The sequence below is a fragment of the Culex pipiens genome, chromosome 3 (genome assembly GCF_016801865.2).
Source record: "Culex pipiens pallens isolate TS chromosome 3, TS_CPP_V2, whole genome shotgun sequence".
Taxonomy (NCBI): Eukaryota; Metazoa; Arthropoda; class Insecta; order Diptera; family Culicidae; genus Culex; species Culex pipiens.
This window is the reverse complement of record NC_068939.1, coordinates 124,907,093-124,933,459: the sequence shown is the minus strand read 5'-3', so window position 1 is coordinate 124,933,459 and position 26,367 is coordinate 124,907,093. Positions and strand designations below refer to the sequence as shown.

Sequence of the window (26,367 nt, the reverse complement as noted above, 5' to 3'; positions counted from 1 at the left end):
TTGAGATGGGGTTTAACTCGTATAAAAATATTTTTCTAAATTTAAACATTGTTGGGGAAAAAATTAATCAGGGTTTAAAATTTTTTTAAAACCCTGAATTGCTAAATTCAAAATCAAAAAAAATCTGCAATTCTTAACTTTAAAAATTCAAGAATTCAAAAATTTTAAAAGTTGTTGTTAAATTGAAAAAAAAATAGAAAAAAAATAAGAGAACATAAAAAAAATTGAAAAAAAATAAGAGAACATAAAATTAAATTCTTAAAATCTCAAATTCTTACAATAAAAAATGTTTAGATTCTTTGATTCTTAAATCCTCAAATGTTGAACCTTTAAAAAAGAACTGCTGAATTCTTAATTTCTGTACCTATTTCAAATTGAAAAACTCAGAATTCTAAAATTCTTAAATGCCACAATTATTGTCGCAATTTTAGATTACAGAAAATCTGACTTTTGAGCATTTTTGGACCCATATTTTGGGTTAGAGAAATTTTGAGAACAAAATAATAAAAAAAATCGTGCTTCGATTTTTCTGAGTGCCACTTTGGCTAGAGTACATCGAGTACCCCTTATTTATTAGAAGGTAAAAAAAAGAGGTAAAAATAACACATTTTTCAATTAAGTTTGTAAATTAAAATTTAGTTCAATATTTATAAGGCTGGAACAAATTTTATTTAATGTTTTAAATTTTTGTTTTCGTCAAATTTTACATTTTTTGAAAACTAATGTAAAAATAACACATAAGAACCTCTTCATACTAAGCGATTTTTTTCATTCATTGATTACTCCATAAAATCTGAATAAAACAAAAGTGATTTGATAATTTTGTTTTTCAATATTTCAATATAAATAAAAAGACTAATGAAAAGAGGACAATTTTGTTTTCACAAATTTATTTCAAACAATATAAAAATTGATTACAGAAATAAAATACATGTCATTTATTAAAAAATAATATTCTTCAGTCTTCAAGCAATCTTCCATCTAGCCGTCAATATCGTCCTTAAGTCCAGCAACTCAGTATCTGAAATGAAAAAAAAGAAAAAGAAAAACGATACATTTGTAATAATTTGTTATCAACAATCTGAAAATTATTTTACTAACCCATCCAATAATCATCTCATCGAATCAAAAATCTCAAAATCTGCGTCCGATTGTCATCATCATCATCGTCGTCTTCTTCATGTCAGCATCATCGTCATCATCTGTAATTGCTAAATTTAGTAAAACTTTTGATTTGCCAGAAACAGTCCAAAACTTACCAACAATATTTGTTTAACTTTAAATCTCCAGCCCAATCGTCTCGTCATCAGTAACAAGGAATCGCTAGTAACAAGAAACAGCTCATGAAACGAGAAAAAAGATTAAACAATTCAAACAAAAACAAGCAAACAAAAAACAGCGCAACACATCGAACCACAAAACAAGTGGCGCAAATACATTGAGAATTTGGAATACCGCAATCGCAGCAACCAGGGCAAAGAATTCGTACGAGAATTTTGACAGGAGTAGCACCAAAAATACGTAATTTGTTTTGAATTTTGTGTCGGGGGATCTTTTACCAAAAGCGAGTACAGAATCGGAATTGAAGATTCCGACGCTGTAAACTCTTTAACCTGGGCTAGATCTGAAAATCGAACGGATTTTTTAGAATTTCGAGGTTCCGGAACTCCCACCGAAGTGTCTGAAATGGACAAATTAATTTTGCGAACATAGCGTTCTCTGGTCGGTTTCGAAAATTCAACGGAATCGATTACCGGAGATTCCTCAACCAGATCCACCGGTCTTTCGGAATCAACCAAAGGATCGTTATTTAAATTTTGCTCCGTGACCGGTGGATCCGGTATCGGAACAACGGTAATCTCATCAATTTGGTCCTGGCATAGTCCTGAAATAGTCAAATTTGTCAATGAAAAATTTTGACCTACAGGCGGTTCCGAAATCGGAACCACCGTAGCATTGTCCGAAAAGTTATTTATGGAAATTTCAATTACCGTCGGAGATTCCGCAACCGGATCCGCCGGTTCAACGGAATGGTCAAAACAAAAGTCAGTTAAATTTTGTTGCGGAACCGGCGGATCTGGTATCGGAACAACGGTAATCCCATCGATTTGGCCCTCGATTCCCCCTGAAATGGTCAAATTAGTCAGAGAAGAATTTTGATCTACGGGCGGTTCCGGAATCGGAACCGCCGTAGCATTGTCCAAAGAATTATTTAAAGGAATTTCAATTACCACTGGGGCTTCCAGAACCGGATCCGCCGGTTCAACGGAATGGTCAAAACAAAAGCCAGTTAAATTTTGTTCCGAAACCGGCGGATCCGGTTCCGGAATTCCCCCCGCCGAATCATTTCCCCCGTCAACCCGTCCGCCGCCCGCAACCCGGTCAACGTACGTTTCGTCCACTCGAACCTCCGGAGTGGCCTTTTCCGCGGCCGCAGCGGCCTTCCGCCCTTTACGGCGAGACACTTTCGCACCCATTTCCTCGGCTATCTGAAATTAGAGAGAGAGAGAGAGAGAAATATTAGTATGTGCTTCCAACCTCACCAACGTCCCAAGCGGGTATGGCTGAAAAGGGGGTCTGCACTTGACCTACATACCTTTCAGCTTGTTATTTTCTCGTAACTATGGCTACCATGGTTACGGTCGGGCCTTGGTGATCGTTGTTGGTGGGTGGTTGGTGTTTGGTGGACTACTGCGATCAACGATTGTTTTTTTCGGGTGGTGGTTGTCAACCCGGGTGAACAATCGAGCAAAATCGAGAGACATAAGTTAAAAAGAAAGTATTAAAAATATTCTACTAAAGTGATAATTTTCTCCCTTTTCTTCCAGAGGCCCGCGAGCTGGAGCTGGACGCAATCCGCGAGGCCACAGTGGACGCCCAGCGCGAGAAGGATGACTTGCGTGCGGCACGGGACCGCATCATCGCGGACCAGGTGCGGGCGGCAAAGGCGCGACAGCGAGCCCGGCTCGGACTGCCCCGGAGGAAGAGGAGAAACAAAAACGCGATCCAGTAGTGGGACGAGACGAGCTGTACGACACGGAGGAGGAACGGAAACGCGCCAAGGCGGAAGCGAAGGCGAGAAGAAAACGCGAAAAGGAGGGGCTATGTGATAGTGGAAAGGGTGGCGGCGTTGAAATTGCCTCACCACCCACGTTCGATTATTATGGGCCGACGACGGATAGAGGGGAAAAAGCGCCCGCGTAAGCCGCCAAATTCGAAGACTACCCTCGAGGCGTCCATTGAGGCGGGGCTGAAGTTTTTGCGGAATCGGATAAGGCGAACCCAAGTGGGAGCACGAAAAACATGTGGACCTCGAATGCGGATTAGTGAGAGATAGCTCTGGGCGTAAATGATTTGGAATGAAATATACAGAATTGTAAACTTGGATTTACTTTGTTTTCATCTTTTTGTCTTAAACCCCCGAAAAAACTAAACGAAACATCTCAAATTGTGTGTTTTATCCAAGTCATAGTCAAGACCTGTAATAAAAGTACTATCATAAATAGTGTCATCAAATCCGACTGGATTTAACGTTATTTATAGGTGACCATCCACCAAACCAGGAGGATTTTTTTTAATCTCAAGGGGTTGATATTATTAAAGTCCTTTCCATATCATCGTAGCTCGGGAGGCATCAAAAATCCAATACCGTATCCTACTAACAGAAAAAAGTATATCCACAGACACAGTTTGTGGTCAAACTATTAAAACAATTAGTGCAACATCTTGAATTAAAAAAAAATCAATTTTCAAATCACTTACTGTGTTACAAACATTCTCAATCAACTATTGAAACAAATTGTTGAAAGTATTGGTGAAGAAATATTATTAAATTATTTTCTGCGTGGAAGGTACTCTCAGTCAACTATTGAAACAATTAATTTTAACATTTTTCCCAAAAAAAAAGGTTTTATCAATTATTGCATGAAAAAATAATTTTGCAAATAATTTAAACAACAGATTCAACATAATTACGCAAAAAAAAAATAAAAAGGTAAAAGCTCTGAAAAATATTTGCAACGGCCATGCAAAAAAAAATCTTCTTATAAGTTAATCTTTGGAAAGAAACAATTATTTTTAAATATTACCTAGAAAAATAATTGTTATAGTTAATTGTATGAAAAAAAAAGCAATGAGCAATTCTCTACCAAAACCGGAAATGGATTTTATTTGTATTTTTTTATTTTGCTCAAACTTTGTGAGGGCCTGCCCTATGACCAAATAAGCTATTTTGCGTCATTGGTTCACCCATACAAGTCTCTTAACAATTTTGGCAGCTGTCCATACAAAAATGGTATGTAAATATTCAAACAGCTGTAACTTTTGAGTGAATTTTCTGATCAATTTGGTGTCTTCGACAAAGTTGTAGGTATTGTTGAGGACTATTGAGAAAAAATAGGTACACGGAAAAAAAATTGCACATTTTTTAATCACCTTTTTTTTCACTAAAACTCAATTTTCCAAAATACGTATTTTTTGATTTTCGAGATTTTTTGATATGTTTTAGGGGACAAAAACCCGCAACTTTTGAGCCATAGAGAAACATGGTCAAAAAATCTGCCGCCGAGTTATGAATTTTTGAAAAAAAACAGTGATTTTTGGAAAAAATCGAAGTTTTATGCAAAAACAAGTTTGACATTATTTTTTAATGCAAAATTGAATTTGCAATCGAAAAGTACTTTTCAGATTTTTTGATAAAGGGCTCCGTTTTCAAGATAAAGCCACCAAAAGTTTGATTTTTGCGAAATATTTGCAATTTTTCGATTTTTAAAAATAGTGACCATGAGTGGCCATTTCTAAAAATATTTTATTAGAAAAGTTCAGAAAATTTGCTATAAAATTGTCTAAGAGACATTGAAGATTGGACCTCGGGTTGCTGAGATAGAGCCGCTTTAAGAAAAAGAAACACGAAAATTGAAGTTTTCTAAATCTCACCAAAACAACCCGCTATTTTCTAATGACGATATCTCAGCAACTAATGGTCCGATTTTCAATGTTAAAACATGAAACATTCGTGAAATTTTTCGATCTTTTCGAAAAAAATATTTTGAAATTTTTTAAATCAAGACAAGCATTTTAAATGGGCGTAATATTCAATGTTTGGCCCTTTTCAAATGTAAGTCTTGATTTAAAAAAATTCAAAATATTTATATAAAACAAAATAAATACGGCCGATTTCGTTGAGAGTTGCTCATATTATAAAAACAAAAATAATCTTCATATAAAATTAATATAATAATTGATAATAATCTTTTTAAATAATTTTCTATATGGAAGGTATTCTCAGTCAACTATTGAAACAATTAATTTTAACATATTACCTACAAAAAAAAAAGTTTTTATCGTTTATATGGAAAATGATTTTTGCAAATTATTGAAGCAACTGTTTAAACATAGTTATGCAAAAAAAAAAACAATCTTCATATGTATAAGTTAACAAAAAGAAAGAAACAATTATTTTTAACATATTACCAATAAAAAAAGTTTTTTTGATTTTTATTTAAGAAAATAGAAAAAAAAATTAGTACAAATTAATACAAAAACTAATATTAATCTTTTGAGTCAATTTCTGTATGGAAGGTACTCTCAGTCAACTATGAGCGAGTTGTGGCGCTATAACCACGGCATATAGTGTCCAGGGCATTCGTGGAAATACGATGTCCCATCCATGAGGGTCCCGGAGCACCAAAACTTCTTAGCATGGTGCTCCCAACGATTCATTGCCTAAACAAACAGGAACGTGAGCGGGAGATCCCCACGTTTCTTCCTCCCCTGTAGATTCAGAACTGTGTTGTTGTTTGATCATTTATGCTCAAATTCAATCCAATTCAACGAATCATCTTTGCGGTAAACTTTACGCAGTTGGCCTGGCCGCTTTAACGTTTACGATGTTTCAATGCAATTTAATGCAATGGGGCACTGCAAATGTTAATAATGACAAGAAGATGCTAGGCGTTAATCAACCTAAGGCAGCGGTTCTCAACCTGGGGTACATGTAGGGCGTCCAATTTTCCCGGGTTTTGAATTTCCCGGGAAACGGGTAAAATATTTTTGAAATCCCGGGAATTCCCGGGATCCCGGGAAATTTTTTAAGCAGTCATAAAATCTATGTTTGCATAATATTTGATATGTTTTCAAGCTCAATAATAATAATTGGTGACAATCTACACTTAAATCTAATCAAGGACGACAGTTTTTAAATAACTTAAAAGAAATTAAAATTGTTTTTTTTTTATTTAAAAAAAAGTACAAATTTAAATTTTCAATGTCATTCAAATGAAATAAGTGTTTTATAAATAAATTTCTTCTATATATTTCAATATATGCCATAACTAGAAAAGCTAGAAAAATTTCTTTGAAAATATCTACGAAAACGAGAAGCGACAACAAAACAAGAGTTTTTTTTTTTAAATGGTCCTATAAGCTATTGTCCTTCACATGTTTACAGGACCTTTAAAAAACAGTCAATGCAAAATTTAAGATAACTTTTGAATGTCTTATTTTATATAAAAACATATTTTTATAATTCTCTTTAAGTTACTACCGCCAACTAGGGAAAATCAGGAATACAGGCTGAAAAGCTACAGGAGATTTCAGAGCAATACATTTGGAAATCGGTGTACTAATTGTTTTTTATGTTCCTGTTTTAACCGAAGTTGTTCAAAACACGATGCAATTTTTTTTCTTAAATAGCTGTCTTATTTCGTTACTTGCCCCAGAATCCGGAGCTTGATGAAAAATAATTCAAGATATTTTTTTTGTTTTCAATTTTAATACCATGAATATAAATATGATACCCAGTCTTAAAAAAAACATAAAATTAAATAGAAAATATTTAAAGCGCCAGGCATTTTGCGGATCTATGAACTAAATTTTAAACAATTTTCCCTTATCAGTCAAACTTAAGCTGATATATGCCGAATAAAAATATTAATGCTTTAAAATTCGTATCAATTACTATGTATTCTACTGTTCATCTATTTATACAACAAAATTTGAATTTTCAGACCAAAATTTGATTTTTTTTCCAATTTCGGGAATTCCCGGGACAAATTATGAAAATTCCCGGGATTCGGGAATTCCCGGTTTTGGAAAAATCCCGGGATTTTTGTCCCGGGAATTTCCGGGATAGACGCACTAGGTACATGTACCCCTGGGGGTACCACGAGCGGTCTCAAGGGGTACCGGAAGACAAACCCCGTAATGGCGGACATTTGAATGATATCCCGGACAAAATATTTGAGAGAAACAAAAAAATAACGCAACATTTTTTTTGTAGATTATTTAATTTATTTCGTTTTTGCTAATCGAAAAAAAAAGCAAAGTAATCCACTTTAATTTCGTCTCGAAAAATGCCACCGGGTCCGACTGGGATTGAACCCAGGCCATACTGGGGTGAGAGGCTACCACGCTAACCACTGCGCCACCGGACCCGGTGCTAATCGATTATCATTAAATTTGAAAAACAACTATTTTGCATTATAGAGCATTCTACGTGCGTATGTATTGCGTGTACGTACACGAAAATAAAGTGAGGTTAAATTGTGTCAGCCAGCAAAACCGAATGGTGCGCTAGCCCAGTCACGAAATATTCTAGCAAAGCTGGTTCTGCCAGAATCCTGCTAGAACGATGGAACATTTTTGCTAGAATGCTGTAAGAATATCCAGCTCTGTGAGAACTCTGCTAGAATCCTGCTAGAACGTCGTGACTGGGAGTGTGCGTACGAGAAATGTCATAAGGCTCTATTGATTGATTCATACAAAATGGGGGCTATAAATATTTTCGAAAATCTGTACATTGAGATGGCATGTTCTGATCACAAATCTTTGGCAAAGTTTATGATATGGTTTTCCCAGAAACATTTTTTTTTCGAATTGTTGGCCAAGCTATGATTTTAAAAAAATCGACAAAACACATAGCAAATATTTAAATGAGAAAAATCGCTTGCATTCGATAAGAAATTTCATTAATTTAAATAAAGTGTACCGTTTTTTTAGATTATTGTCCTTTTTTTTCTTTAAATGTTTGTCTCATATTGTAGGGTTTTCGTCCTTCAAAATAATGTAAACAATATAAATATATTGACCGGGTAATAATAACCCGAAACAGACTATCCCTTACTGAAGCGTGTACTTGGTTTTTGACAGCGCATGAAAAGAGGCGCGTGTTTATGTTTACGCTGTGAACAGTGGAGAGTGAACGATTGGCGCGGAAGTGTGAGTGTGATTGAATTGTGCAGGAACCGGTTGGCGGAATCCGGAGCAGGACACGACGGAAGCGGACATGAGGTCAGTGGGTGGTTGGGAGGTTAATGATCGGCAGCGATGGTGCTGCGTCCGGAACGTCGTGTCTCAAGGAGTCCCGGTTGCGACTCTACATCTGGCGACGAGGATGGGATGGACCGTTTTTTTATCAGAGGGAAAAGAAGAGGACAATGGCCCAGGTTCCGGGTGTCGTCAAATTATAAACGAGCGATTGTGTGGTAATTGTATAATTGATAATTTGATTCTGGTATTGAAGTGGTGAAGCGAGTGTGGTTTCTCGCAAGATTGTTTATGAGAAGAAAATAGTAGAAATTATTGAAAGTGGAAGCGAAAGCGAAAGTCAAAGTAAAATGGTTGATTGTTTTCCCGGAGGGCTTGTCGTTGTTTATGATTTGATTCTTGACAGTTTGGCTAGAGGGCCTTACTGCAGTAGAAGATGTGCTGAGCTGGAAGGGTCATGGATCGAATATTTTGGTCGGGCTCTGGAGATGAATTTGGCTAGGGGGCCAAATGATAAAAAAAAACTTAGCAGAAGCTAGGGGGCTCAAAATTGAATTTGGCTAGGGAGCCAAATGATCAAATGTTTGCAAGAGCTAGGGGGCTCTAGAGTTGAATGATTTTGGCTTGGGGGCCAAATGATTCAAAATTTGCAAGAGCTAGGGGGCTCTGGAGTTGAATGATTTGGCTAGGGGGCCAAATGATCAAATGTTTGCAAGAGCTAGGGGGCTCTGGAGTTGAATGATTTGGCTAGGGGGCCAAATGATTTAAAGTTTGCAAGAGCTAGGGGGCTCTGGAGTTGAATGATTTGGCTAGGGGACCAAATGATTTAAAGTTTGCAAGAGATAGGGGGCTCTGGAGTCGAATGAAATGGCTAGAGGGGCCAAATGATTTAAAGTTTGCAAGAGCTAGGGGGCTCTGGAGTTGAGTGATTTGGCTAGGGCCAAACGATTGAAAGTTTGCATGAGCTAGAGGGCTCTGGAGTTCAATGATGTGACTCTTAAATTACTCAATGTTGGCTAGCGGTTTCAATCTATAAAGATTTGCTAGATCCTGGGAGATCTAAATATCAGTGATTTGGCTTGGGGGCTAAATTTTGATATCGTGGAGAAACTAGAAGGCTCTACAGTAATATAACTATTGCAGAGATGTCATATGTCTTTTGATTGTCCGAGTTAAGAGGCACCTTAATTTATTTAAAAGAGCTAAATGTTTGACAAGAGTCAAAGGAATTGAATTTGTACGAATTGATTCCCAGTACGTTGTTGTATTTAAAAGATGTTTCCTAGTCAAATCTGAAGTATTCAAAAGTAAAAGTGATTTCTCGATAGGTGTATAATCGAGGCAACGGACGGAGTTTGAGGACAAAATGTAACTGAAAGATTTCCGAGTCAAATTCATTGACAGTGTTTCATATATTTGGCAGAAAAGGTTTGCTTTGGTTTGAGAGCCAAACGATGATCAAATTTTAATGTGCAAAGACTTGAAGACTAAACATTTGAGACTAGTGGTCGAATGTGGTTGGAAATATGACAAGAACAAAACGCATGCTGCAGTTTAAATCACTTTACTGCAATATTGATTAGACGATATTTGGTTAAAGGAGTTTGAATTTGAAAAAGGCTATGATGAAAATGATTCTACTCTTTCTTGTTTGGATATGTAAAATATTTTGACAAAGATCGTTATGGTTAAAATTCCCACCAGGAAATATTTGTGAACCATTCAAAACATAATTGTTTCAAGTTTTCAAAGTGCCTTTTGTTTTGTTTGGTGTTTAAAACAATAGTAAGGTTTTTCTTCTTATCATTGTGGCGCAACATATGAAAGCAAGCCAGATGAAAGAAAAGGAAAGAGATGAGAGGTTGGCAAGTGTTGGACGAACAGTCCAAAGGTAGACCGAAGGTGATCCACAGGTTGATGGGTTCGAAGTGCATAGCAGATTTGAGTTAAAGGTTTGCAGCAGAGACCACCGAAGGTTGTAATGCAGATGATTTAGTGAGTTTTTTACATTCCTAATGTTTTGTGCCTAGTCTAAGTCACTGATCTAAATGTTTTATTAACATTTAGATATAGCTAGGAATCAAAGTATCAAAATGTTTTCCAGATTCAGAATTGCTAAAATGGTAGGTAACGATGGATCACGCGATGGATTGTAATTTTTCAATTGAAGTTGTTAAATGTTTGTCTGAACGAGTCGATTAAAAATAAATGTTCGGCGTAAAAAAAGAGAACTTTGAATGAATGATGTTTTCAATATTTAATTATTCAAGTGGTTTGTGTTACTTGTTGGTTTTGTATTTTTTTCTGTGATATGTGAAAGCATAGTGTATTAGTACACTGAAATATGTTTTGAGAAACGTAGAATTATGACAGTTAAAAATTGTATGGATCTAAGAGTTTTCATTTTTTTTTAAACATTTTTAAGTTGATGGCCACTGACAGTCAGATCCCTTAAGAGAGTAAATATGCTCACTGGGAATACTGACCGGTAGGGGATGGGTTTCGACTAGCGGCGTGCTGGGTTTCTAATCCAGAGGTCGTGAGTTCGATTCTCGTACCGAGATGATGAACTTTAAATGTAAACGTAATTGAAAAAAAAGTATTGTGTTGTTTTATTGATACTTATTAAACATTATAAAAATGATAATGTTTATAGACATGACAATTTACTGATTCAAATACTAGTATACAGAAAGGCTGCATAAGGTTCGAAAACATTGATTGTGTTCTTGAATAAGTAAAATACTACATGTAAAATATACAAGATTGAGAACAGTTGAAATACGAGAGTACTGATGCATTTGTTTTGAATGGCTAAAGTAACGTGTTTATAAAGATCGGACTTATTCAGGTTCAGATCGAAAGTCGAGATGAGAGGTCTTGTATAGTAGTAAATAAATTAAAGTGTTATTTGTTCTATGATGTAATTGAAGGATTGGTGAACTTCAATAACCGTTCAAAAGTTAGTTATCATCTCAGTTTTATAAAATAATTGTTAAAAGGCTAATCACTCCTGATATTATGATGATTATGAAATCTTTTTCGATATTGCATTTTAGCGAAAATGATATAACCAAAGTAATTGCTGTTTAGCTCGGAACAGTAAAGTTCTCTTCTTCGGTACGGAATGAGTTATCGACTAAATTTTCAATCCAATGGTCGTAAGTTTATGAGTGATAACAAAAGTGATCTAGCTAGTTATTTGAACTGAAAATAATCAAACTGTATGAATATGTACGATTTTGAAATTTATTCAGATAATAAATGTTGAGATTTCATATCAAAGTGATTGACCAGAATTTCAAAACAGAGAAAAGATGAAAACATGGCCCAAATGAGATATACATAAAATATGAGTTATTGAATTCAATGTAGTTATGAAATGATAAAGAATAAAAGAACAGTCTAACTACTAATGCAATTTTTGGTAAATGCGCTAGTAAAATTTTAAAAATGGTTTTCAGGGTTTGTTGTGTTGATAATAAATTAATGATTTATTATTTTTTTTGTAAAATTTTTGAATTAACTCCGGGATCGATAAAAAAATAGATATTTTATTTTAAAGCTATCAAATAAAGTAGGATGTTTAGCACATTCCATTGGTATGTTATATATGTAATATGATGACTTAAATCCATTGCAGCTTAAACAGATAAATCTGTGTGTCTTGTGTGACATCTTATATTGGGTTCAAAATTCTCAGAATTATTCTCATGAAGAAATTGGAGCATTGACTAAAAAAAATCGGGATAGAACGTGATTTAATGTTTTGATAGCTTGAAGTGTAGAGAAATCGTGAGAATGTATTTATTAATATTGCATATTGGTCATACGAATGGTTTGAGGTTCAGTGAAGTATACTAACTGTTTTCAAAATTATTCAAAAGGTGAAGTGGGAGAGCGGATGAAGAACATAGATGGTGAACTAATGAACATCACTGTTTCAAATGTGTTGAGGGAGATTGAGTGTTACTTAAAAAAAAAATATGTTTATTTTCACTTGTGTAGGAAATAACTAAAGACGATTTGAATTCTAATTTGTTTTGAAAATAAATAGTTGCATTCCGGCAAGTAATTGTGGCAGTTGATAAGGACGTTGATTTGTTTTGCCTTGAATCACGGACGAACGGACATGACACCACGAACAAATTTGACTCATTTTTCTGAGGCAAAATTCAAATTTCAGCCGAATAAAAATACGTTAAAACCGCGATGAAACACTAGCGCCGTCTGTGCTCACGTTGGCGAACTATATTTGTTTTGATGTTATTCCACTTTCCGTCAAAATGTTGTCATGCTGCGGTGATTGAAAAATGTCTGTACATTATCCGCTACCAATAGCTTTACATTGCGCGCAGTTCTTTTTGCGGTGAACGTTAGTTCTACATTTTTGATTGATATCAACAATACTATCTGGAGCGAATCATAAATATAAAATTAAACAAAACAAGCAGGATGTGCAAAGTTTATGTCAAATTTAGTAAGTTTAGTTTATTTTGTTTAACAATTTTCTTGAATATTTGAGTTTTTCGTCAATTTAAGGTCACGATGCACCTCATGTTTTTAACGAGTTCCGAAACGAGTCTAGATTGTCTCGCAGAAGTGGATTAACAGTGGAGAGTGGAGCATGAATTAAAGAATTGACTGCCAAGATAAAGGGGGGGGGGGGGGGGGGTTACTGAACGTTTGTTCCATCTTGTGAATCTGTTCTTGTAGGCGTTAATGATGTTTGGTTAGTTGAAATAAAACGCAATGTAGTTTAGATTTTCCAACATTTTTATTATTTGCTCAACAAATATGATGATTAAGCTTAACTTAAGGTAATCTTACAGCGGAAGGCACATTCGCGCAGCCTTTCCGTTTCGCTTAGACTGCTTATAATTCTCTTCAATCTTAACTTGCTTTAAAAAGGCTTGAAAAAGTGCGGGTTTCCACGGCAGTTCAGTCCGCCTTCAGCATCAGGGACAATCGCACTGCTGACTTCTTGTTGCAGGGTCTTACACGTGGTGGAATTAGAACGTACTCGGAGTAAAAGGGAAACACAACTAGCTCGTGTGATACAAGAGGGAAGAATGATTTTATTTGCTGCTTCTGTTGGCACAACTGTTCTGCTGTCGATCTAACCAGGGCTGCCAGTGAGGCAGTCGATGAAGCAGTCGATGTGCTGTCGAGCCAGTGGGCTCAACACTCCTCCTCAGCGATACTTGCGTCGATGCCGATCGCCTTCCGAAGCTGTCCTAGTTTCACCGCGGGCAACGGCTTTGTCAGCAGGTCTGCTTCCATGTCCGCCGACGGACAGTACTCGAGGCGCACCACGCCTTCTCGAACCAGGTCCTTCACGAAGTTGTACTTGGTGTCAATGTGCTTGGACTTCTTCTCGGTTCGGTCGTCCTGGGTGAGCACAATGCACGACTGATTGTCCTCCTTCACCGGAATCGGAAGAACGGTTGGTTCTCCGATGTCGTCCATCAGCTTGCGTATCCACTTAAGCTCCTGTAGACATTCGGCAAGAGCGATGTACTCTGCCTCGGTGCTGGATAGGGCTACACATTTTTGCTTATGGCACCCCCACCCGATAACACCACCGCCGAGCTTGAACAGGTATCCAGAAGTTGATTTCCGGTCGCTTGCATCGCCAGCCCAGTCGGCGTCCACAAAAACTTCCAGGCAGCGATCATCGTTCCCAAGGCTCAGTTCCACGTTCAAAGTTGCCTTGATGTACCTTAGCACCCGCTTGGCCTCCGTCCAGTCAGCTTCCGTCGGATGTTGCACTCTACGACCCAGAATCGAGGTGGCAATCGAGATGTCCGGCCGGCTGATCACGGCTGCGTACAACAAAGCCCCAATTAAGCGCTGATACTGCTCACTTGACTCCAGCTGCTTACCCATCTCCTCCTTTTGTTGTGGGAAACCGGGATCCATGGGCACTTTTGATGGCTTCGCGTTTGTCATGCCGAACTGCTCCAGCACGCGGCTCAGGTACGCACGTTGGTTTATGCGGAACCGCCCATCCACCAAACGCACCGATATTCCGAGGAAAAAGCTGAGGTCGCCCATCACCGACAGCTTAAATTGTTGTTGGAGGCCGTCAACCACGGCCCTGAACTCTTCTTCAACATTGCAGATCACGATGACATCATCAACGTAAATCAGCAGAAATACGTACTGATTGCCTTCACACCGCACGTACAAACATGGATCTCCTGTGGACGGAGCAAACCCCATGCGCTTGAGCACCTCGTCGATCCGCTTGTTCCAGACACGGGCCGCTTGTTTGAGCCCGTACAAGCTGCGCCTCAGCCGGCACACTGAGTTCTGGTTCCCGCTTTCGAAGCCTGGAGGTTGCTTCATATAGATCTCCTCCTGAAGCTGCCCGTAGAGGTAGGCCGTCTTGATGTCAACATGTTTTGCTAACATCTTCCTCCGGCTGGCAATGGTAAGCATCAACCGAAATGTGACCTGCTTGACGACGGGAGCAAAAACGAGATCGTAATCAGTACCGTACTTTTGAGTAAAGCCTTGGGCTACTAATCGCGCTTTGAACCTCACCAGTTTGCCGTGTTCGTCGGTTTTGCACTTGTATATCCACTTACAACCGATTGCGCGATGGTTTGTGGGAAGCTCTGCGAGTTCCCAGGTACCGTTCTCGTAGTGCGACTGCATCTCGTCTTCCATTGCCGACTTCCAATCGGCACGCTGCGGGCTGTCCATGGCTTCACGGTACGTTTTCGGTTCCACTTCTCGCTGCTGTACCGTGTTAACACCATCCGTGTAACGAACTGGTGGAACGCCGGCGGTCGATCTCGGCGAACGCCGTGGTCCCAGTGCTGGAGGATTTACCGGCGGGTCATCATTACGTCCAACGGGTTCTGCAGGATCGTCGTCGAATCCGGCGAACTCCTCCTCAGACTCAGCATCGTCAAGACCTGCTTCCCCAGATGATTCTCCGAGTTCTACATCCGTTTTCTTGCTTGGTACTGCCGTCACCTGCTTTGACCCGTCTCCCAGCTCCATGAACCGAACGTCCCGGCTGATCACAATTTTACCGCTCTTGGGGTCGAGCATGCGGTAGGCTTTGTGATCGTCGGAGTAACCGACGAAGATCATTTTGTCAGCTTTCGGGTCCATCTTTTTCCGCTGAACTGGAGGAACCATGACGTAGGCACTGCACCCAAACAGCCGCAGGTGACTGAAGTCCGGCATTCGTCCATGCCAGATCTCGTACGGGGTGCGCTCCACGGCGGCAGTTGGTAAACGGTTTTGCAGGTAACACGCCGTGTTGACCGCCTCTGCCCAGTACTTTTGGTCCAATCCAGCTTCTAACAGCATGCAACGGGCCATTTCACACAGCGATCTATTTTTCCTCTCCGAGATCCCGTTTTGTTGGGGAGAATATGCTGCTGTGTACTGCGGTTGGATGCCCTCGTCAACGTAGAATTGACGCAAAGTTTTGCTGGAGTATTCCCCGCCTTGGTCCGATCTGATAGCGCGCGGTTTACGCCCCACCTGAGTTTCGACCATCCGCACGAACCCACGAATCTTTTCCTCCACTTCAGATTTCCTTTTCAGGAAGTAAACAAAAGTGAAGCGACTATGGTCGTCTATCATGGTGACATAATAACGACAACCGCCGGGCGTGACTTTCGGCATGGGCCCGCAGACGTCACTGTGGACAATGTCCAGCACGTTTGTTGACACTTTTTCTGCAGCCTTGGGGAACGCGGGGCGCGCCATCTTTCCAGCAATGCAGCTTTCACAGGTCCACTGTACTCCGCAGCTCTCGACCGTCAACCCGGTCGCCAGGTTCTTCCGCTGGATCTCGCCGAGCACCTCCGGGTCCCGGTGGCCGAAACGACAGTGCCAGCTGTGCGGACAGTTCTTCTTATGCGGCTGCATCATCACTTTCGCGACCCGATTTTGGCTCGTCCGGAGCCAATACATATCGCACTTCTTGTCGCCGATTGCGATAACTTTGTTCGCAAACACAAGTTTACACACCGAATTGTCGAAATTCGCAAACACTCCTTTTGCCGCGAGTTTGCTAACCGAAATCATGTTCCCTTCCAAACTTGGAACAAACAACACGTTGGTGAGAGTGAGTTCGACCAGTTCACCACTACCATTAAAACATTCAATTTGGCAGTCACCAACACCATCGACGCGTTTTTCGGTTCCGTCCGCGACAACTACATTCGAACGCGAAACACTTTCTAATCGAACGAAAAAGTTCACATCACTACAGATATGAGATGTCGCACCCGAGTCCAACAACCACGAACGCGCAAACAATGGACTTTTGTTTCGACGCACCATGAAGGTGAACGACTTTTTGTCGTTTTCGCGCACTTTCCGGACTCTTTGTTCCGTCTTCGGCTTATTCTTCTTCGCCTGCGTCTTCTTCGCCAGAAATTCTTTGCACTGTCGTTTCAGGTGCCCCTTCTGACCACAGAAAAAGCAGTCGCCGTCCCGTGCCTTCGTCTCGCCTTCCGCTTTCAGGACACGTTCACCGACGGAACTTCCAGTTCCATAAAGCTTCTCGCTCTCGTCGATGAGTTTCGACCTGACCAGGTCCATCGTCAATTCATTGTCCGTACGGCTCTCCAACGCTGTGGTTAAGGTGTCAAAAGCCGACGGCATGCTCCGGAGCAACATGGCAACTTGCATGTGCGCCGAAAGCTTTTCGCCAGAGTTTTCCAAACGTGCAAAAAGGTCGTCCATCCCGTACAAAAACTCCTCCATGTTCTCACCCTCCTGGTAATTTGTGCTGCAGACCTCCTTCAACAGCGCAACTTTTCCGGTGAGACTCGCCTTGTGGTGGTGGGCCTTGAGCGCATCCCACGTGGTTTTCGCCGTTTCCTTGTCCATGATGAGGTTATGTTGATTGTCCTCCACCAATAGCACGATGGTCGCCATTGCCTTGGCGTCCCCTTCGGTCCAGGCAGCTGTTACTGGATTTGGTGGTGTTCCCGGTTCAATGCGGTTCCATAAGCCTTCTTTCATCAGGACCATCTTCACTTTAAACGACCACGAGCGAAAGTTCCGGCTGTTAAGCCGAGTAACGCCAACTTTGGAAAAGTCCATTTTCGCTTTCCACGAAACTTCCCGTTTTTTACGAGTCTCGCACGAATTAACTATAACTTTTCGCGTCACGTTACTTTTCCCGAATTTCCCGGCCGTTCCAGTGGTGGCACATAACCTGTTGCAGGGTCTTACACGTGGTGGAATTAGAACGTACTCGGAGTAAAAGGGAAACACAACTAGCTCGTGTGATACAAGAGGGAAGAATGATTTTATTTGCTGCTTCTGTTGGCACAACTGTTCTGCTGTCGATCTAACCAGGGCTGCCAGTGAGGCAGTCGATGAAGCAGTCGATGTGCTGTCGAGCCAGTGGGCTCAACACTTCTTCGTTTGACCCGTACTTTGCCTCCAGGGCGCACGAGTACTCGAGATATTCACTTGTTTCGTCCGCACCACGTCCGCCATCAGCTTGCAACAAGCAGCTGGAGTTCAGCCCGCCTTCGGCCTCAGGGATGCTGGTACTGCTGAGTCCTTCACTTGACCCGAACGTCCGCATACCCGCGCGATGAGCGGTTGACACGCCGCCGGAGTTCAGCCCGCCTTCGGCCTCAGGAATGAGTTCTTTGCTCGATCCCCACTTGGCGTCCAGGGCGTACGAGTACTCTGGATATTCGCTTGTCCCATCCGCGCCTTCTAGCACGATCGAGGGTTCACTTTTCAATGCACCAATGGCTTCCGGGGCGCACGTATCAGTTTTGGCTTCCAGCCATCCGTTGATTGAAATAGGCGTAGGGGGTTGATCATATTCAGCTATATTTTCATCGAGAGTGGTTATGTACGAGCTGCCAGGTTCCAACTGCTCCTCGGAGTTCAACCAAACGTGGATGAAAACAGACGGTTCTGCTGAACCAAGCGGGTTGCCGTTAAACACGTCCTCGCCATCTGGAGTGATCGTATTGTTAGAGTTGCCGGTCCACTTTTCTTTGTCCTCCTGGTCACATGGGCCACCAAGGTCATCGTTCAACTCGCTCGCATGTCCAAGGGCAACTTGGCTGGTGGGGTCATCGTTCATCTCGTCATCGGATTCCAGCCACTCCTCATCAACGAACGTAGGAAGCAGGTCTAGGTTAGTTCCTGTATTATCGTCCACCAACATGCGCGGTACGGTTCCAAACTGAAGACTGCAAATCATATTTATTTAGAAAAAAAGTGTTTACATGACAAAGCAAATCATACCCTTGGTCCGGTCCATGAAGCCGGATATCCTCTTGCGCAAAATGGCTTATTTCATCGTCCACCAACATCCGCGGAACGGTTCCAAACTGAAGTCTGCAAGCATAAATTTAAGAAAAAAAAATCTTCTAAATTAAAAAGCAAATCTTACCCTTGGCCCGGTCCATGATGCCGTAAATCCTCTCCCACAAAACGGCTTGTTTCAGCCTTAGCCACATGGGAGGGAAGAAATGAACAGCCAACAATTCGCGGAACGGTCCCGAATCGAAGCCCTCGGTCTGGTCGACCCCGATTCCGGAAATCTTCTTCCGCAAAATGAACCGAGCAGATTTTGCGGTTGATCAAGGCACGACCTCCCTGCGCTCTGTAGGCGTGTGTAAGCTCTTCTGAGTCGCAAAACTCCACCCACTGCTGAGAAATGGCAGGATCCAGTGGAAATTTTATGAATGAAGCTCCATTCCGTTTCGCTTCATTGTTGGAACACGTCGAAACCTCGCACTTCCGTCCCATTTTATTTGAATTTGCTACGACCACGGACGAACACGCAACGCAACACGCAAATCGACGACGAAACTCAGAAAGCAAACTGTCAAGTGGAGCTAACTGTCAAATTTTATTTTGACATTTGCGCTCGCGTTCTGAAGGCAAGCCGAGGAAAAATAATAAGAAGAGGAAAAAGAAGACCAGCTTCAGAATCAAAATGCTGGTGTCATGTCCGTTCGTCCGTGCTTGAATGTTGAATTATCAAACTTGTTTACTAAGCAGTAAATAAGTTTGGGATCGCTAGATAACTGGTTGAAACGGATGTGTATTTTGCTGTGGTTTTGTTTAGTTTAACTCAAGTTTAACTAATGATAAATTATTGAAGCAAGTGATGAAGAGATTAAATATTTGAAATTGTCAATGAGAGTGAATTCAAATCCAACAAATGTTTTATTTAAAGGAAGATGGGGATGTAGGGTTTTCGTCCTTCAAAATAATGTAAACAATACCGGGTAATAATAACCCGAAACAGACTATCCCTTACTGAAGCGTGTACTTGGTTTTTGACAGCGCATGAAAAGAGGCGCGTGTTTATGTTTACGCTGTGAACAGTGGAGAGTGAACGATTGGCGCGGAAGTGTGAGTGTGATTGAATTGTGCAGGAACCGGTTGGCGGAATCCGGAGCAGGACACGACGGAAGCGGACATGAGGTCAGTGGGTGGTTGGGAGGTTAATGATCGGCAGCGATGGTGCTGCGTCCGGAACGTCGTGTCTCAAGGAGTCCCGGTTGCGACTCTACACATATCTGGAAAAGAAAGAAAGAAACTACCATCTCTTAGAAAAATTCAATAGGTTGGTAAAAGATTCTAAAGTTACATTATTTAACATTATTTTTTCGACCTGTCTTTTAGTTTTGCCAAAAATTAAAATTGGGAAAAAAAAATTGTTATTGTAATGTTACCCAATACGGTACCTAATTTTTTTTATTGACATTATCTTGGAAAATATGGATCTCATTTTCAATGTTACAAAAAAATGTGTGAATAAGTGATTTTTTTTTCAAAATTTTTCTATTTCAGTTTCATGATCAAGACTTTTCTTCAAAATCATCAAACAAAACACTCTTTTGAAATATTATCGTGGTGTTGTTTAAAAGGTTAAAATGTTCAATGTTCAAAGAAGCAGAACCGTCATCTGGGGCGAAACGGGGCACATGGGGCGAATTGGAACTGCTAAAAAGCAAAGCAATCCACTTTAACGACCCCCGGGTCTTTTGTGGTCTCTGTTGCAAGTTTCTGCTCATTTCTAGGCGTCCGAAGGTTATGTGTGGTGAGTCACCCAAATCCTCTTTTACGCAAATGGACCGACGTTTTACTTCCCCATCCGGTAGAAGGCCTGGAGGATAAGGCGGGAATCGAGCCCGCGCTCCATAGCAACTTAGGGATCGGCAGCCGAAGCCGCTAACCACCGCGCCCCGAGGCCCCAACAACAACAGTGGAACCACAGAGTAACACAGAGCGAGCAGTCCGAAGAAATGTCATTTTATTTTTTAGCTCCATAAGGTTTGCTGGTAGCAGGCGTGCGATGTACCTGCGATGTACCACAAAGTGGAACCAAAAATCAAATGGCAGTAGTGACTCTGTCTTACTCTGTGGTGGAACAGCTGTTTTAGCCTTGTTACTGTACAATATTTGGATATTTTTAATAGTTTCGGATAGAACAGACACAGAACATCTGAAAAAGTGCATCGTTTTCCAAATTTCAAGCTTTAAAGTGCTCTAAAAACTTCTGTCCCTATTCATACTGTAGTCCCGATTCACCCCAGATGACGGTAAAGAATTTTTTTAGAGATGCAAAATATTTGATTTTTTTAATTGAAAATAGTTACAACTCGAAAACTTAACTTTATCAAAAAGTTTTTTAGTTAAATTTACAATATTTTCAATTCAGCAGGAAAGAAAAAATGAATCGAAGAAAAGTAGGGGAAGGTGGGGCAAGAGGAACAATCGCTCGTATGGCCGTATTTTTTTACAATTTTGATGTTTCCAGTATGAGGAATTGTTGCTAGCAATGCAATTAGTTGATTCTACTACCACACAACCGCCAAAACAACGTAAACGCCACGGGCATAAGATTGAATGATTTTTTTTTTCAAAAACTTTGTTTTATTATAATATTTGGAAAGTACAAAATAAGGCTTAGGGTTCGTTTTAAGGCTCATTTTATCAAAATGCATTTTTTCCTGGATCAGTAGTGTCCAAACCAATGATTTGCACCTATTATAAAGTATGTTTTATCATTTCGTTGCTTTTTATTGAAAGCTTTTAAAAAACCTTGTTTAAGTGGGGCAAGTGTACCACATGGATTTTAAGAATGGAACAAATAACGAATTGCTGCAAAAACATATTTTATTGGGATATTGATGCATAAAAGTACTTAAAAACTGATAAAAAATGTTTTAAAAAATGTTCATGCAAAATATAGCAATATTATAAAAAGAATCTATTTATCTACAAAAAATTATTATTTTTTCGAAAAACGATCAAATTATTAGTAAAATATTATTAGCAGCTAAAAATTAAAGAAACGTATCAAATACAATCTAATCTGAATTGTAAGCAAAATAACATGCTATTATATGGATTGTTCCTCTTGTCCCAACGGGTTGTTCGTCTTGCCCCACTAGTTGAGTAAAACGTACTGAAAATCAATAATTTTATAATCTATTTTTTATCGTGAAAAACTGGATTTTTTAGAAACTTGTTCTATCAAAGTCTTAGTCAAGATCTGGGATAAGATGACTATAAAAAAATTCGACAGATTTTTTTTAACGTTTTTAATGGATTTTAACGAGCATTTCCTTAGCTTGCCCCACTTTCCCCTACATTGGCATTGTTTGGCCTACCCAGTACTTGTTTTAAAACAATTCTAGACACAAACTTTAATCTATTACCAATATTTTTCGAGTTTTTTGAAATATTTAATAAAATATTTTTTCATTTTAAGTGTTTTTGAATAACCCTGAGTCAATGGGGTTTCAAAAACACCCAAGAAGCAAAAAAAAAATTGGTCCAAGAAAATTCCAGATTTAGTTTAAATTCTATCAATGTCTCCTGAGTCACAGTTACAAAACATTTAAACAGATTTTTTTTCTCCAAAATTTATGTTTCTCATACAAAAAAAAACGATGTTTGGAATTTAAAAAAACTCTATAAGGCTGGTACAAATATTTTTAAAAGTTTTTGTCACCCCCCCCTTCAAATTTGGCCCGAAAAATCTGGGGGCAAAAAAAATATTTTTACAATAAACTTCAAAATTTCAATGAAAACTCAAGTGCAACCAGCTGAAATCAAATTAAAATACATTCTTCTGCGTTTAAAATCATTTTTAGCATGTTTGGGTTTATTAAAAAATCTTGAGATTTTTTGAAAATTTTCGATGCAAAATCTTTTTTTTCGATACAATTTTTGTTTTTGAAGGGCCGAGGGACAAAAACTTTTTTAAATATTTGCATCGGCCTAAGCGAAAAAAAATCATGTTTAAAAACTAAGGGGTACCAGCAGCTTAAGCAAAACGAAAAGGGGTACCTAGCCAAGAAAAGGTTGAGAACCGCTGACCTAAGGCATTCTCCAGGATGCCCTCGAAAGACTGGCTGCGATAGGGTTAGATTAGATAGGGTTAGATTAGATTAGATTAGGAAGGTACTCTCAGTCAACTATTGAAACGGTTATTTTTAACATTTTACCAAGAAAAAAAAGTATTTATCGTTTATGGCATAAAACATGAATTTTGTAAATTATTGAAACAACTGGTTAAACATTTTTATGCAAAACAAAATCTTCATACACTTTAATCTGTGGAAAGAAACTCCGGTAGACTAGTAAAACAATTTGTTCAAAATCTTGACGAAAAATAATTCTTAAATTAATACTGCGTAGAAATGTCTCACAGATTAGTATTGGAACAATAAACTTCACATATTTACGAAGAAATAATACTCTAATTACTTATGGCATGTACAGAACTGTTAGAGAAGTATAGTAACAATTGGTTCAGAAAATCCAACCCCCCCCCCCTCTCACCCTCGTGTACAATCTGTCTTACAAAAGAAATCTGGAGAATAATGAATCGCGAAACCATTAAACTCCTCTATCGCACTGCGAGGTTAGTTTTTCAAAATAATCAAACCCCGATTTTTGCCAGAGCTGAGAAAATAAAAAATATGGTAAATCCGACCCAGCGCGTTCAACTTTCCCTTAATTTATTAGAATGAATTTTGCCAAGCAAGGTAAAAACAACACATTTTTAAATTAAGTTTATAATTCGAAATTCATTTCAATATTCATAACCTAATTGATTAGATTAAATCTTGCCAAGCTTTTTTCAAGGTAAGAATAACACAGTAGAACCTTTTCATACTAAGAGATTTTTTTTATTCATAGATTACTCTATAAAATTTGAATAAAACAAAAGTGATTACATAATTTAGATTTTCAACATATCTTTTTTTCCAAAACCAATACTTTTTTTTATATTAAGTCACAATTCAATAAAATGCAATATACAAAAAGACTAATGAAAAGAGGACCATTTTGTTTTCACAAATTTATTTCAAACAATACAAAAAATGATTACAGAAATAAAATACATGTCATTTTTAAAAAATAATATTCTTCAGTCTTCAAGCAATCCTGCATCTTCGGACAAAACTCTTGCCGTCAATATCGTCTTTCAGTCCAGCAACTCAGCATCTGAAATGAAAAAAAGAAAAAAAAAACGATCCATTTGTAATAATTTGTTTTCAACAATCTGAAAATTATTTTACTAACCCATCCAATAATCATCTCATCGAATCAAAAATCTCAAAATCTGCGTCCGATTTTCATCATCGTCGTCGTCTTCTTCGTGTCAGCATCATCGTCATCATCTGTAATTGCTAAATTTAGTAAAACTTTTGATTTGCCAGAAACAGTCCAAAACTTACCAACAATATTTCTTTAACTTTAAATCTCCAGCCCAATCGTCTCGTCATCAGTAACAAGGAATCGCTAGTAACAAGAAACAGCTCATGAAACGAGAAAAAAGATTAAACAATTCAAACAAAAACTACCAAACAAATAACAGCGCAAATCATCGAACTACAAAACAAATGGCGCAAATACATTGAGAATTTGGAATACCGCAATCGCAGCAACCAGGGCAAAGAATTCGTACGAGAATTTTGACAGGAGTAGCACCAAAAATACGTAATATGTTTTGAATTTTGTGTCGGGGGATCTTTTACCAAAAGCGAGTACAGGATCGGAATTGAAGATTCCGACGCTGTAAACTCTTTAACCTGGGCTAGATCTGAAAATCGAACGGATTTTTTAGAATTTCGAGGTTCCGGAACTCCCACCGAAGTGTCTGAAATGGACAAATTAATTTTGCGAACATAACGTTCGCTGGTCGGTTTCGAAAATTCAACTGAATCGACTACCGGAGACTCCTCAACCAGATCCACCGGTCTTTCGGAATCAACCAAAGGATCGTTATTTAAATTTTGCTCCGTGACCGGTGGATCCGGTATCGGAACAACGGTAATCTCATCAATTTGGTCCTGGCATAGTCCTGAAATAGTCAAATTTGTCAATGAAAAATTTTGACCTACAGGCGGTTCCGAAATCGGAACCACCGTAGCATTGTCCGAAAAGTTATTTATGGAAATGTCAATTACCGTCGGAGATTCCGCAACCGGATCCGCCGGTTCAACGGAATGATCAAAACAAAAGTCAGTTAAATTTTGTTCCGGAACCGGCGGATCTGGTATCGGAACAACGGTAATCCCATCGATTTGGCCCTCGATTCCCCCTGAAATGGTCAAATTAGTCAGAGAAGAATTTTGATCTACGGGCGGTTCCGGAATCGGAACCGCCGTAGCATTGTCCAAAGAATTATTTAAAGGAATTTCAATTACCACTGGGGCTTCCAGAATCGGATCCGCCGGTTTAACGGAATGGTCAAAACAATTGTCAGTTAAATTTTGTTCCGAAACCGGCGGATCCGGTTCCGGAGTTCCCCCCGCCAAGTCATTTCCCCCGTCAACCCGTCCGCCACCCGCAACCCGGTCAACGTACGTTTCGTCCACTCGAATCTCCGGAGTGGCCTCTTTCGCGGCCGCAGCGGCCTTCCGCCCAGTTCGGCGAGACATCTTGGCGCCCATTTCTCCGGCTATCTGAAATGAGAGAGAGAGAGAGAGAAATTAGTAAGTGCTTCCAACCTCACCAACGTCCCAAGCGGGTATGGCTGAAAAGGGGGTCTGCACTTGACCTACATACCTTTCAGCTTGTTATTTTCTCGTAACTATGGCTACCATGGTTACGCGAGTCGTCCTTGGCGATCGTTGTTGGTGGCTGGTTGGTGTTTGGTGGGCTACTGCGATCAACGATTGTTTTTTTTTCGGGTGGCGGTTGTCAACCCGGGTGAACAATCGAGCAAAATCAGAGACGTAAGTAAAAAAAAACAGCTTACTAATGTGCTAATTCTCTCCCTTCTCTTCCAGAGGCCCGCGAGCACGGCGTCGGCTACTACGGGTTCTCGACGGACCGGGACGAGCACAACCGGCAGCAGCTGGAGCTGGACGCGATCCGCGAGGCCACCGTGGACGCCCAGCGCGAGAAGGATGACTTGCGTGCGGCACGGGACCGCATCATCGCGGACCAGGTACGGGCGGCAAAGGCGCGACAGCGAGCCCGGCTCGGACTGCCCCGGAGGAAGAGGAGAAACAAAAACGCGATCCAGAAGTGGGACGAGACGCGCTGTACGACACGGAGGAGGAGGAACGGAAACGCGCCAAGGCGGAAGCGAAGGCGAAAGGGAGGAACGAAGGCGCGACCTGGAACGGAAGGGCTATGTGAGGGCGGATAGGTGGCACGTTCGATTATTATGGGCCGACGACGGGTAAAGGGCAAAAAGCGCCGCGTAAGCCGCCAGATTCGAAAACTACCCTCGAGGCGTCATTTGATGCGGGGCTGAAGTTTTTGCGGAATCAATCGGACAAGGCGGGCCCAAGTGGTGGCACGAAAAACAGGTGGACCTCGAATACGGATTACTAGTTAGAGATAGCTCTGAGTGTAAATGAGTCGGAATGAAATATACAGAAATGTAACTTTGGATTTACTTTGTTTTCATCTTTTGTCTCAAAACCCCGAAAAAACTAAACGAAACATCCCAAATTATGTGTTTTATCCAAGTCACAGTCAAGACCAGGGTTACCAGTTCAAAATTTGGAAAATCTGGCAAAGTATCGATCAAAAATCTGGAAAAATCTGGCAGACGAAAATCTAACAAATCTCAATGTTGAAGATGGGGGGATATATATATGAATT

At 39.9% G+C, this 26,367-nt stretch overlaps 2 protein-coding genes across 5 annotated transcripts; both read right to left on the bottom strand.

Annotated features, from left to right (window-relative positions):
- Positions 1 to 866: 866 nt before the first annotated feature.
- LOC120412959 (uncharacterized) lies at positions 867 to 25,452 on the bottom strand. 4 transcript variants are annotated; one of them, XR_008212525.1, is made up of 4 exons: positions 2,392 to 2,744; positions 1,260 to 1,323; positions 1,102 to 1,202; positions 867 to 1,021 (listed from the first exon to the last, which is right to left on the bottom strand). XR_008212525.1 is itself a non-coding variant. In XM_052710430.1 (3 exons), exon 1 carries the CDS (start codon positions 25,200 to 25,202, stop codon positions 24,096 to 24,098), a length of 1,107 nt encoding a protein of 368 aa, XP_052566390.1. In that variant the 5' UTR covers positions 25,203 to 25,452; the 3' UTR covers positions 867 to 1,021; positions 1,102 to 1,202; positions 23,985 to 24,095. The 4 variants fall into 4 exon arrangements, 2 of the variants coding, with proteins under 2 accessions (XP_052566390.1, XP_052566391.1); XR_005604887.2 differs by lacking the exon at positions 2,392 to 2,744 and having other exon boundaries at positions 1,260 to 2,382; XM_052710430.1 differs by lacking the exons at positions 1,260 to 1,323; positions 2,392 to 2,744 and adding an exon at positions 23,985 to 25,452.
- Positions 17,659 to 19,234, bottom strand: LOC120412960 (uncharacterized). The gene is made up of 4 exons (XM_052709961.1): positions 18,668 to 19,234; positions 18,520 to 18,612; positions 17,757 to 18,464; positions 17,659 to 17,683 (listed from the first exon to the last, which is right to left on the bottom strand). Exons 1-4 carry the CDS (start codon positions 19,024 to 19,026, stop codon positions 17,659 to 17,661), a joined length of 1,185 nt encoding a protein of 394 aa, XP_052565921.1. The 5' UTR covers positions 19,027 to 19,234.
- Positions 25,453 to 26,367: the final 915 nt, after the last annotated feature.